Genomic DNA, 13455 nt, shown 5'->3' with positions numbered 1-13455 from the left:
TGTTAGTCTAGTGCATGATTACATTAGTAAGAAAGTGGTGATCACATTTCAAAACTGCGCTTTCTACATTCTGGCCAGAAGGCTTTTGAAATAGTTATTTTATTGGACAAGATCTACAAATGCAGAAATTTAAAAAATAATAAAAGCGGTTCAAATAATTAACTCTTTATTCAATTCATATTTAGTAAGGCAAGATGACTACTTTCATTCTTACATGAAATACACATGCAGGTTACATTACCAGTAGTTGTAACATTTCTCAATAATAATTATTATAATGAGTTTATGAAGTTAATATACACTTTAACATAGGTACTGACAACAGTTTCATGTCATCATTAGAATGGATGCTTAGCAAACATGGATCAGCATTTTTGTTATGAATTTCAACTGATAAAACCAACCTAGTAAAAAATGTAAAAACACATTGCACAAAGCCACTCCTTGGGTTTGGCAGTATGACGCTAATACATATTTCATTATTAGTGAGAACAAAACTCATCCAGTTGATTATAAGAGGGTCAAGGCACAAATAGAAGGTCATAAATATTTGTACAAAATCAAACAAATAAATCTTGCTTTTCAAATAGTGCAAAATTAATAGACAAAATCATTGTGCATGACATCTCAAGAGATTTCAAGTCATGTGTCACCTAGTAGGGATTGCTCCCCTGTCTAATAAGAAAAAGTATCAAAAAACATTTGAAAACATGTTTTTGTATTTGTTACGAAACTAGAATAGTTGTAACCAGCTCAATTATTTTTGGTATTTGTTAAAAAAACAACTCAATTCAATATTGCACAAAGCAGATGTGGTTAAGTACGTCAAATATTGACATTCAAGTAAAAAAGATGAAACTTTTGATAGAATCAAACTGTTTGCTTGATAACAAATTCTGGTGTCATTTAATAATTCTCCTGTACATTTTTAATTAGCTAATATATTTATGAATTATATTTCCCTAAACATGTGTATGAATTATATTCAATGGTCAATGCAAAATAAAATGTTTCATGGCATTTCATGCATGACCAGCACCATGTTTTCCCCAATCTTCCTTCTATGTTGACAAACACAATCTGTCAAGATAATACTGTAAGCGTTGACTAATATAATAGTTGTTTCTTGAACTTATGTATTTTTACAAAAAGTGACTAGACTTCTTGCAGATACCATTAAAAATTTTTTTTGTTTCAGCTATGTTGAGAAAATCTTTATGATTAATATATTTTGTTCTTTTAATGTGGCTGAAATTCTAATTTATTTTAAAAGTGGGGTCAGATGAACCATGAAAAGTACTGGTACTAAGACTGAATCTTATATTCACTGACAGAAAATCACATGTTCATAAAATTACAAGAAAAATAAATGCCAACTTTATTATGATTGCATTTTTTAATATGTGCACAAGTAATTTATGAAATATATATATATACATATGACAGCAAACACAAAAAAAATCACAGCTTTCACCGTACTATGCCACCTTATTGTAAAAATATTGAATAATACAGGCACTTTCTAAGAGACTATGTAGCCAACATACTACCAAGTGAAATAAAATCTTTTTTATTTTTACTAAATAATACAACGAACGCATTGAATTATAGATATTTCCAAACAATATGTTTATATTTTTTATTTTACATTGTGTGGGCAAAGTGGCAAGAGCCTTCATGAAGCACTGGACTCTTGAGAGGATTCTTGAGTGAGAAGCTGAAGACATTCTGAATGTCCATTCAGATTTAATGAAAACATCTGCTGGGGAAATATAACAGAAATAAGTTCTGCTGCACGCATGACACTGTCATGAACTGCTATACTAACAGAAGCATCTCTTGCAACATGAAAAATTAACTCTGAAAAAAAACACACTTCTTTTTGCAAACATTGATGTTTGGTGACACTTTTTATTTTCAATTTATTAGCTGGCTGATTAAAATATATTTCAGAAACAAATTTCAAAAAGAAAAAGTATCAGATTCAAATGTTAAGACTAGACACTTTTTTTTCGAAATATATTTTAAAACTCTCTCTTCATTATTTTATTCCATTAAATATTTTGACTATATTACAAATAAATATCTTTGTGAATCTTCTTTGGTTTACAATTTGCAAATGATGACAGTTTGAAGTCTTTCATAAATCAGACAAAATATCTACAAGGCGGTTTCCTCCTTTTTTTGTTTTATAAAATTAATTTTTTTTTCTATTTGTTAACTTTGAACTTGTAACTCAAGAAAATTTATAGATGAAAAAAAAGGTTTGATATTCTGGCACAATTTAGGCCATGTCGTTCCCTGATAAAAGGGGAACCATAGAAATAGAAGAAAACAAAGTTGCAAAGACTTTCAATGTTAGTGCTGATGGATTTATAAATTGAAAGAAAGAATATCACAAAATAATATTTAGGTGATTTTGGATCTTACCTGAAGGTCGCACACCTGGACTACATGTTTTTGTTTTTAACTTCCTGAAGGAACCTCTTCACATGTCAAGTGGCAGTGAAACATTTAAAATTGTAAAATGAAATTTAAATTTTTAAAAATAAATTGTAATTAGTAAAAGTTATGGACTTACTGCAGACAAAGTCACTGAAGTTAAGCCTACATAAGATTAGGTTAGTGCTAAATAAATTTTGGTTTATTTATATCTACACACAAGAGTCCTAAGATATGAATTAGTCAACACATCCAGTGTGATGTAGGTCAACATATATATTGTCAGTCAGATCCTACTTACACAGAGAGCAGACATCACACACAATGTGTGGGATATTAGCTATCATCACATACGCTATATATTTTCTTGAGTGTGTAACTGAAATCAACACATGCTCTCCTCTTCCAACGTGATCAGTTTCATGTCTCGGCTCTCTAGCTCCAGGGTCAACTGTTGAACCTCATTCTCCAGTGTGGCATTCTTGCGCTGCATTTGGACATAGTTGAGCTGGAGCTGCTTCTGGTAGCGGACCACTTTGTTCTTTTCATCCAACCACTGCTCCCTCTCTTTCTCATGTTCTTCCTTCAGGGCAGTTAGCTGGGCTCGTATATCCAAGAGCTCATCCTGAAGGTTGTTAATGGTCTTGTCCCTTTCTCCTAACATTGAAGGCTTCATATTCTCGGAAGTCGCTACTTCACTAGGAGCATGAGTCTGAGAAGCTGTGTCTAACAGAACAGGAGGATTTTTTAAGCGTGAAATCTCATCTTTTAGAGTTTTCAACTGATCAGATTTGTTTGAGATCTCTCTAACTTTATCAGCTATTTCTTTATTTCTCTTATCCATGTCTAGTTCAAAAGAATGAAGCTGTGATTTGACAGTTATTAGTTCTTTATTCTTTAGTGCAAGTTCCTCCATAAGGTTTTGACTGTCGGAGGGATTACTGAGTAGAGTTTCACAGCCATTCACTGAATCCAGCCTTATCTTTAGCTGTGATATTTCTGATAACTGATCTTCCACCTGAAGTCGTAACATATCTCTTTCATTTGTGACCTTGGCTTTTTCTTCTTGAAGGACTTTCTGTTCTTGTTGGAGTTTGTAGACTTGGAGGGATAGAACTTGTTCTGTTTTGTAAGACTTCCTGTTCTGAATTTTAAGTTTGCGTTCATACTCCTCCCTCAGCTCCTGGGTATCCTGTAGCCAGTTATGTCTTCTCTCCTCATACACTTGGAATATTGCACGCTCATTTCTGTCCATGACCTCACGTAAAGTGTTTATCTCAGCATCTTTCTCACGCAAGATGGCTTCCAGCTCTCCAACACCGCTGTCACTGGGCGAGGGAGTCTGCAACACACCTTCAGCCCCATGTGATGACAGCCTGTTGGCTGAAGGTATGGCATCAGAGGGCCAATCAAGCGGTTTTGTAAACTCGTTGGTAAAGCTGTTGTCTTCAGTGCCAGAAAAATGTGATGAGTTGGCAGACAAGTTATTCTGAGAGTTTCCAGGGAGATTGCTGTAAGAGTTTGAGGAGATGTTGTGGCAGGACCCAGAGGAATGCTGAGAGCTGTTGTGTGAACTGTTGATGCTGGAAGGATGTGAGTGGGTATGCTGAGGGTGGTCTGCAGCTGAGTTGTTCAGATGCTGACCACTAGGATTAAGATGTTGACTTTTGGTCATGCTGTTGAAGGCCCCAGGATTGGACTTGTTGTGTGCTGAGTCAGGGCTACCTCTGACTCCCAGCATGCTGACACCTAACTTCAAGCCATGAGGTCTGTTGACTTCATGGGCACCACCCATTCCTTCATCTGGGGCAGAAGTTCTTCTATTGAGGTGAGACACTGGACTGTGGTTTGGACTCATCTGTACAGGCTTGAAAGCAATGGGTCGGATGAGGTTTGGTCCAGGCTTCTGAAACAAAGTCAAGTATACGGTGAGTTACACTTTACAACTGGGTCTCCTTTCTAAATTATTCTAAGAGTTACACATTCAATTAAGACTAAAATTTTCAGAAAAAGCATACAAAATAATGTTATTTATTAATTAGTTTAAAAAAATCTCCTTCTTGTTAAGCTGTTCTTAAAATCATTAAATGAATGGTTGAAATATACCTTGTCTTCAATCACTGACTATCATTAAATGATTGGTTGAAATATTCCTTGTCTACATTCACTGAGACTGGTCAGTTCTGATTGTGAGACACTTACTATATGTCTTTTTGGGCAAACAGTATTTGGTGTAGGCGTTAATAGAAGTGTTCTATAATTGATGATTTATAATTAAGTTGATTGGTCTATTAAGTCCAATAAGATGTTGCTGAAAATCGTTATTCAGTAAAGAAAATAACGACCACACAAGTAAAATATACAGCCTAAAAGACTAGTAATAAATGTAATGGGTCGTAGGTGTAGGCTACTAGTGGCTACTTTTGTCAATGGTCAAGTCTGGCTAGCTGACTGATTGAGTCACGGTGAAGTAACTCCCACTGACCACAGGCTAGCGTCAAGTGTCACATTAAAAGACTGTACCGGGCGATGAAAGATAAAAGTTTAATTCTATAGAACCACTGCTGGGATTCGCGGGGAACAAGCATATCTACAGTTTCCGGTGGTCATAAAACTTCACTGTCCCGCCTTGTTGGACTAAACAAGAAATAAATAGACCTTCCCTCAGGCTAATGTCCGGGGATAACTAAGTTTAGTGTCGGTAGCTGGACAATGTAGCGGTAGCTGGACAATGTAGCCGCTACGGTGCTGTGTCCACCTGAACTTGAATAGAACATTAGAACTAACGGAGCAGAGACAAACGTTGCAGTCAGAGTCTAGAGCGGGGAGAGGAGGGGCAGCATGGGGCGACCATTTTGTTAAGTGAAAGTGAACATGAAAGTAGTAGCCGTTGAGTCCACTTGAGACGGGGATGATGTCAGCATTTGTTCGTCCCACACACACAACGGCCAGCAAACACACAAAAGGTTATCGCTCTTCTGTAACATTCACCTTCCTTCGAACAACAAAAACAAGTGAAGATACAGGACAAGTGTTTTGAAATCTTTTCCCCGAACCAGTGGATTGGAAGTCTATGTATAGAACTCAGGACAGTTGTTGTTTCAACCTGCATGCTATTGATCTATGTAGTGGGAAGCAATCAGTAGCTCTTCCACTGACGTTATAGAAAACAAAGCAAAATAAAACAAAACAAAAAAACAAAACTTAAAACAACAGACAAAGCTTATATTGAGTGAAGGGAGACTACCGTTCAATATCTCTCAATGTTGCAAATTTTATCTCCCCTTTTCTATATAGAACAAAATTAATTAATTACCATTAACTGACTGATTAATTTGTTTTTTTATTTTTAATTGATATAAAAGTAGTCATCGACAATGAATAAATGCGAAATTTCAATTTGATCCGAAAATGGGAAGTAGGAAAAACGTGTAAAAAAACCCACCTAGACAGACAGACGGACGGAGTGAGTTCATAGAAGCTGTGTAAACACAACTAAATTCAATGAAATTATTGTATGTTTCGTTTTTTTTGTTTTTTTTAAGTGCCGGAATATGTGAAGCAATTTTTTGTTAAAGTACTGCTATGTCTTTGTAAAGCGTCATAGTACAGCAATAGTTTGAACATTTTTATCTCTAATTCAATAAAACCTTATGCAAACATCACTAAGGATTCTTCACGAATAGCCTCATGGTGTCTGCTTGAATATAAGAAAGTGATAAATTAACCTTTCAATATACAGTTGTCTTTCATATCTAGCATAACCATAAATAGACCGACTATCTAGCATAAAGTGGATGCCGACCTTCTGAGATGCAAGTATTGTTTACTAATCACATGTCAACACTGCCAAGGTGTACTTAAGTAGACATTGGCTACATTGCCGCTACATATAAACAACAAACAAAAGCACCAAGAAATAGAATACGTAAGATAAGATAGTGGCCCAAAAGTGTGACAGCTTGTGTATTTCTTATACTAGTTGAGCAGATTAGTGAATTATGCTTAGATCTAATGGCATGAGAAGACTAAATGACTTTACAAATATATATATATACAAATTGGCAGCAGTAGATAGAACAAGACCTTTATGTTTCTTTGATTACCTCCAAACAAAATGTAGAATGTAAGAGAGTTCAAAGTCTGTAAGATGATAGATGCCCCCTCCCCAAGCTTTTCTATTGAACTTGGCACAGAATTGTAAAACTTGACATGCAGAGTCTGACTGAACAGATCCGAAGTGGTGCATTATCTCTAGACTTCTCAATTGGTATTCATCTATGAAATGAAGTGAACGTGACCTGCAGTTCAAGCGATTGGTAAAGTGCAAAGGATATGACGTCAATCACGAGGTCATGTTATTATTCTTTGCTGGTGATAAACGTCCAAGAGAAGTCCTAATTAGAATGTTCATACATTTCTATGGCCTCTCCTAAGGAGCAGCTGATTAGGTATAGTTCAACACAAGTAAGGATTTACAAATTACGTATATTCAATGTAGCATCTGACATGTAAGCAAACTTGAACAAAACCGACATTCAATTTATATTGGCTCGGTGAGTTCTTGCTCTAAGAATCAACAGAATCTAGACTGTCTGTCATTAACCCTTTGTAACATCCTTTCACACTGCCATACACCCAAGTCCTTGAACAATATATCGGCTTAGCTGTTTAAACAAGAAAGAAATAGATGAATGATGAATTAAAAGTTTATTCCATGGACACATATAATAACTCTTTTTACAGACACTCTGTATCTGGGTGGAAACACTAGGAAGGATTCCAAACTTATGCTATGTAAATAAGTAAAATTGTTCACAAAAGGCCATTCAACTTTATCGACAGTAGTAACATTCTGTGCATATACTGAAGTACTGAAATAACAAATAAGACAAAATGTTAGCGGTTTTCAAAATGTGCACCGCGGCCAGCAAAGGTAGGCCTAACAGAGACAGAATGAAACCTATGTTTATACTATAACATGTGATTTTAATCAGACCACGAGACTCGATCTGGTTTTTGGAACCTTTTGAATTGTGTGATACATACTACGCACAAATACTGATAGATACTTATCGATAGAAACATGAAGGCCTTGGGCAAATATATATTGGACGTAGCAAGAAAACTGTTTAAAGACTTGTTCCGTAGTGTATAATAGGTCCAAGTATAGATCTAATCGTAGTATTTATTAGATACAGCTTTATGGTGAGCCCAAATGTTATTTTTCGTTGGTCAAATATATAGCATGTAACAGATCGCACAAATATTGTGGACAACGAAAACAAACAATTTATTGGGTAAATAACATTTATAATATGATATATATGCCTAACATAGATCATATCTCGTTGAAAAAATCACGAATGTATTAGATGCAATTTGTGACCATTGTATGGTGTAAAATTTATTTCTTACTAACATTTAAACTAAAATAAAGACCAAAAAATGAGACAAGTTGGCGCATTTCTTTCCAAAGAAGAGTTGACAACAACACAGACCTTCCAGGCTGTCAATTTGATGTAGGGCATGTGCATAAAGCAAACGAACTACTCCCCCCTCTCCCGGTACTTCATCCGGAACATCAAACAGTTCTGAAGTCACGGGGAGAGGTTTTTGTTTTCTTTTCAATATGAAGCAGGAGACACAAGGGCATGACATTTCAAAGCTTACAAGATGAGTGGTAACGTCATCACCCCCAGACTTGTCAGACATCTCAACATTTCCAACTTCAAAAATATCATAACATTTGCAGGCAACATTCTTTCTAATGCACAGACTGCTAAGTAGTTGAACATTTCTAGGAGAGCTCACAAGACGAGCAACTTATCTGAAGAAGTTGTTTTACAATATGGCTGATAAAGAGGAACAGTTGCGCTTAAGTTGTGGAAATAAAGGGGTATTTTGGAAGGAAGTAATATTTCAGCGATAAGGAAGACAAACACAAATCAAAGTTTAAAACTAAAAATGTAAATGTTCATTTTGTGAAGCTGGAAGTAAAAAGACCTGCGGCCAATACATTTTGTTAGACACAAGTTCGCAGTAGTTGAAAGCTAAACGTTATTATTATTAGAAGAAAAAGAAAACACTATTACAAAGTGAGTTTGTGTTTTCATATCAATTCAGATGCAGCCCCCTAATGGTCCACCTAAGGGTCATCTGTTCGGTAAGCAATGCAGGTAAAGAAGCAGCAAGATTTCCCGCACATATATCAGAAGCTATGGGGTGAAAGTGTTGCCGACGAGATGGCCGCCTTCAGTTTTGAACTCGACCATGAGCCGGTATCAAAGTAAGAAGCAGAGTGGGTTCCTAGTTTTCTCTCTTTTCTTCATTGTCCATTGCACCGTGAACAGGCAAACCAAGTCGTGGTTTCTCGATGGGATCTTTACAAAGAAAGGTGTTCACCAAAAGAGACTTCGGGCATTAAGGATGACAACTAAGTAGGTCCCCTCTTGAACTAATGCATTGTTCCTTGATCTTCGTTCTCGAAGACAATATTTTTATAAGTCTCTTTTATTTCCGCTTATAGCATTTCATTAGGAATCCCCCATACACACAACGGTACATTACTCAGGCGCCGGCGAAGTGCTAAGGAGTGAATTCCGTTTGTGGTAACATAACTGATTAACTGTTATCGTCCTTGTTTTAGGTCCTATCGGATGTCTACCATGCTATCGAATGACAACAAGATTAAACCTGCAAATGACTGAGGTGTCTACAATCAAAAGAAACTGCCATGCATTCCTAAGGGAGATGACCCATGACATATCAGACCAAAGAAATATCTACGCTCGACGGGTCAAGTTTCAATTTACCGTCTCTAGTAGTCTAGACGACCATTGTCACTCCCACACTGTGGCACACTCCAATCAAAAGGATTCTATACTTAAAAACCTACGACAACGTCTGAAAGTATCAATAGTTTTATTAGGCGTCAGATGAACTGTTCAATGAACGCAGAAGACAAAAATGTCAGTGAAGATAAAGGACGTGTTCTTACAATAGCGGGTCGTCGCCCAGCCCTATCCCCATTAATTCGTTCAATAATTCGTGTATGTTCAAACGAGTTCAATCAGATGGTGGTAAGACAAACCAAAGATGTTAAACGGGATTTCAATCAACCGAAAGCCCCAAACCACCATCCCCAATATCTAAAGCTAATTTTGATATTTTTTAAAGAAAACACCCCCCCTCCTTTTTTTTCAATCCACTTCGATCAACAAACAGAGAGGGAGGGGAGGAGGAGGAGGTAAAAAAGGGGGGGGGAGAAAAGAGGACAATTAGACAGGGTCAGATTTCAAACTTGTTTTCAGACAGGTCGGAGACTTGCTGTGTTGAATGTGTCTGCTGGTGGGGGGTCAGATAAGTGGTGTCACAGATGTGGGCTATGGTGGCAGTGTTTGTATGGACTGTTGCTATGGTAACAGAAGACAGAATAACAACACCGAATACCAATCTGGAATATTGCTTAAACTTCTTAGACATTTGCGCTAATTGTATTTGTTTGTAAATAGACACACAAAAACAGATGAGTACAATGACACGTTCAGTGAATACGTGAGTTAGAGATTTAGAAGCGTCATACTTCACTGTCGGCCTGCCAACAGTACAACACAAAAAAACAAACACAAAAAACTTACCACAGATTTAGACCTGATATTTATTGGTGCTGAGTTTAATTTGTCAAGATGATCCCCGGATGAAATCGAGCCAGGATAGAAAACGGCTTGTGTCACGGCATTCTCATGGTTACACCAGTGGCTATCAGAAGGGGACCTGCCCCTGTGTCTAAGGTTGCTATCAATTAATGTAAATTTATCTGCCGTGTCGGCCCAAGTGGCCTGGGACAAGTGGTGGCTTGAGTGAGATGCCGAACTGACTTCGTTGACCTTTCGGCTGACCTGCACTTCAGGCTGGCCTGTTACGAAAACCTCATCATCTAATCCCCTCGGTCGGTGACACCGACGCTGATGAGAAGGGGCGTGTCCGTTGCTATGGGGGTATGACATGGCAGTGGCCAGCAGGCTCTCAAACTCCATGATGGCGTAAGGCTTAGCACTGAAATTAGCCATAGTGGACGCTTGGCACAACACATCACTGGCCATAAGTCCTTAGTCTATAAGTTGTTGCTTACGGAACGATCAAAGTAGGCAGGCTTATGCTAACAATAATCTACACTAACAATATAGATCTAGTTTTGAGCATCAGTCCTTACATATCACAAAGTAGGCAGGCTTATGCTAACAATAATCTACACTAACAATATAGATCTAGTTTTGAGCATCATTCCTTACATATCACAAATCCTAACATTATAGTGTTCAAAACTGAAATTAAGCGAAAAAAAAAGCAGTTTGTACCAATGGTCAACACTTTTGAAACAAGTTGATTTCAACCGAACTGTGTCTCCATCAACACATAGGTAAGGTGTCACGGTGATCCGATGTATGTGACAAGCAATTAACGGCAGACAGGCGCTGAACACGTAAGTAAACCTAATCAGGCATTCCAAGAATTTCCTCCAAACTAATGTTGACACTGGAGTAAGGGGCGGGGGCAAATGTTTGATTCAACACTATCACACGTCGTGGTAGGTATGCCAGGGTTTCTATCAAAGCTGTAACTTATAGCCTTACCTCGATATCAACATAGACCTATTCAAATCAATGTTTCTTAAAACTGCATAAACACCAAAATAGTAGACAAAATAAAGGTCTGAACCTACGATCATCTATACCCTAGGCCTGTAATTGCATACAGTTATCCTATAATAATATAAAGATGACTTTTCAACGAATCTATATAAAAAAACAATGCACTGGATCAACACAGTCGAAACGTGACCAATACATAGTCCATTAGGAAATGAATTTCATACAATGATTTCTCAAAAACGATCAAATTTAAATATCCGTTCGAAAGCGATCGGTCTACCTTTCTACCAACACAATGTGCAGGCTAGAGATTAGACTGACTTCCCAAAACTACGTGTGTGCCCCATGGAGTCACAGGGTCAATGTAGACATCAGTGGCGGTGAGACCAAACCATCACAAAGCGGTACGAGACACGACCAAGTCGGTGACTGAAGAACTAATAAAACAAAAATAGGACATACGCTATGTGCCTACAACTGGGATTTGGTTTTGCGTTTCGGTCTAGCTGTCAGTCACAGGGACCGCCCCCTCGTCTCCTGCCTGGGTCAGAGCTAGTTACGTTGATTCATCAAAAAAAGGTTGAAAATGAAAAAGAAGAATTGGAGGGAGGGGGGGGGGTCAATGAGGTCATCTCGTGACTATTATTATCTCCCACACAAAAGACGTGAATGAAAGGAGGAGCGGGGGGAGATGACGTCTCAAGCTGGTGTTACCTCACGTCGCAGTTGACCACTCTGAACTAAGCTGGGGGTAGGAAGGAAACAAGGAGAGAGGGCGTAGGGCGACAAATACCCCACCACACCACAAAAACAATTTCTTGTGTCATTTTTTTAACTTGCTAAATGAGAAGTATTTCTATAATTAGTCTATTACTTTACTACTACATTTAAAGACCGCATCACAAACGAAGATATTAAAGACAGGATTAGTGCAGCGATTGGACCCCAAGATGACCTGCTAACTATTGTGAAAAAAACACAAACTTTTAAACTCTATAGTCATATTACAAGGTCTTCGTGGCTCGCAAAGACCTTTCTTCAGGGAATAGTACCAGGAAAAAGAAGAAGAGGCAGACAGAGAAAACGATGGGAAGACAACATAAAAGAATGGATGGGCCTGTCATTGAAAGAGGTTCTTTCCAAGACAAAAGACAGGAATGTAGAAAGACGGTCCATAAATCTTGCGTGGTGCCCCATCGGTCCAACAAACTAAGGGATAGGTGAAGGTGATTTCTATAATTTAACTTATTTTTCCATACTTCTCACAAATTCAGAGTTGATTGCACCAGTCAGAACTAGATCTAAGCGCTTCAAATTTATTGCGGTACAACCAGAACCATAGACCTATGTCTATGGGTAGAACAATGAACAAGTCGCCGCTACTGTCTGCATAACTATAGCATGCTCCCTGGTCTCATTTAAAATGCTTCAGGCAAACTTAAAGTATACTAATGATTTCCTAACGTGCCGGACCCCTTTCCAAACAAAGAAAAAAAAGTCAATTTCCTTCTAATATTCCAGGTCTGTCATTTGGTGATGTCAGCAACGTAAAGTAGGAGGTCTAGTTGAGGCGAGGTGAACTCAAAGATACTTAACTAAACAACCCTTCAAGAGTTCAATATAATCTATTTATAAACGACGAACTATGATGTAATCAAAAACCATGGTTTGAAATGTGCAATCCACTGCTGCACATTTAATTCTACTACAAAAACCTTTAAATTATAAAATACCTACCTACACACATATACGGCGTAATTTGTATGCAACGATTGGGAAGGGTTTACTTCACTGACTTCCACACTAGTTTATAACAGACAGTAACTGACAAGCAGGCATGCACTACTCTATATGCACTACTCAATATGCTGCTAAAAACTTCAAGTAAGGACAAAGAAAAATACCTTGCATCCTCACCGTTATACTTGTTTAGAGAGAGAGAGAGAGAGAGAGAAAGAAAAAGGGAATGGGAGGCTGGAGACTACTGATAGTAGGTATTTCTATTTGTGTGACAGTCAAATGAAAGAACAAGTGAAGCCAGAATAAAAAAAGGTTTTTACTGTGCAATATACAGACGAGATGTTACAAAAATAAATGTTCAAAATGATTAATATATTTTTTTTAACAGTCAATACATTAGGCTTCAAAAAGCAATTGTTTATCATCATTCGTTCAGCGTTTGTTATCTACTAGAATGTCTCTCTGTGTTTGAAAGAAACAAAAATATTGAAAGAGAAAGCAAAGAAGAAAGAGACAGCGAGAGACATACATAGGCTTACAGAGTGAGAAAGAGACAGCGAGAGACATACATAGGCTTACAGAGTGAGAAAGAGACAGCGAGAGACATACATAGGCTTAC

General features: G+C 37.5%; 1 protein-coding gene across 4 annotated transcripts in view; it reads right to left on the bottom strand.

Annotated features, from left to right (window-relative positions):
* Positions 1–149: 149 nt before the first annotated feature.
* The window catches only part of LOC106071578 (leucine zipper putative tumor suppressor 2 homolog), a 63888-nt gene continuing 50582 nt past the window's right edge, over positions 150–13455 (bottom strand). For 3 of the 4 annotated variants that reach the window (XM_056007549.1, XM_056007539.1, XM_056007529.1), the window contains exon 4: positions 150–4348. In XM_056007549.1, the coding sequence (XP_055863524.1) occupies positions 2828–4348 (1521 nt within the window). In that variant the 3' untranslated portion in view covers positions 150–2827. Of the gene's footprint in view, positions 4349–10082; positions 11872–13455 lie in introns of those variants that run through there. The other variant, XM_013231719.2, reaches the window with a different exon arrangement.

Source organism: Biomphalaria glabrata, chromosome 1 (genome assembly GCF_947242115.1).
Source record: "Biomphalaria glabrata chromosome 1, xgBioGlab47.1, whole genome shotgun sequence".
In the NCBI taxonomy this organism is placed as follows: Eukaryota; Metazoa; Mollusca; class Gastropoda; family Planorbidae; genus Biomphalaria; species Biomphalaria glabrata.
This window is presented reverse-complemented; position numbering and strand designations above follow the sequence as displayed.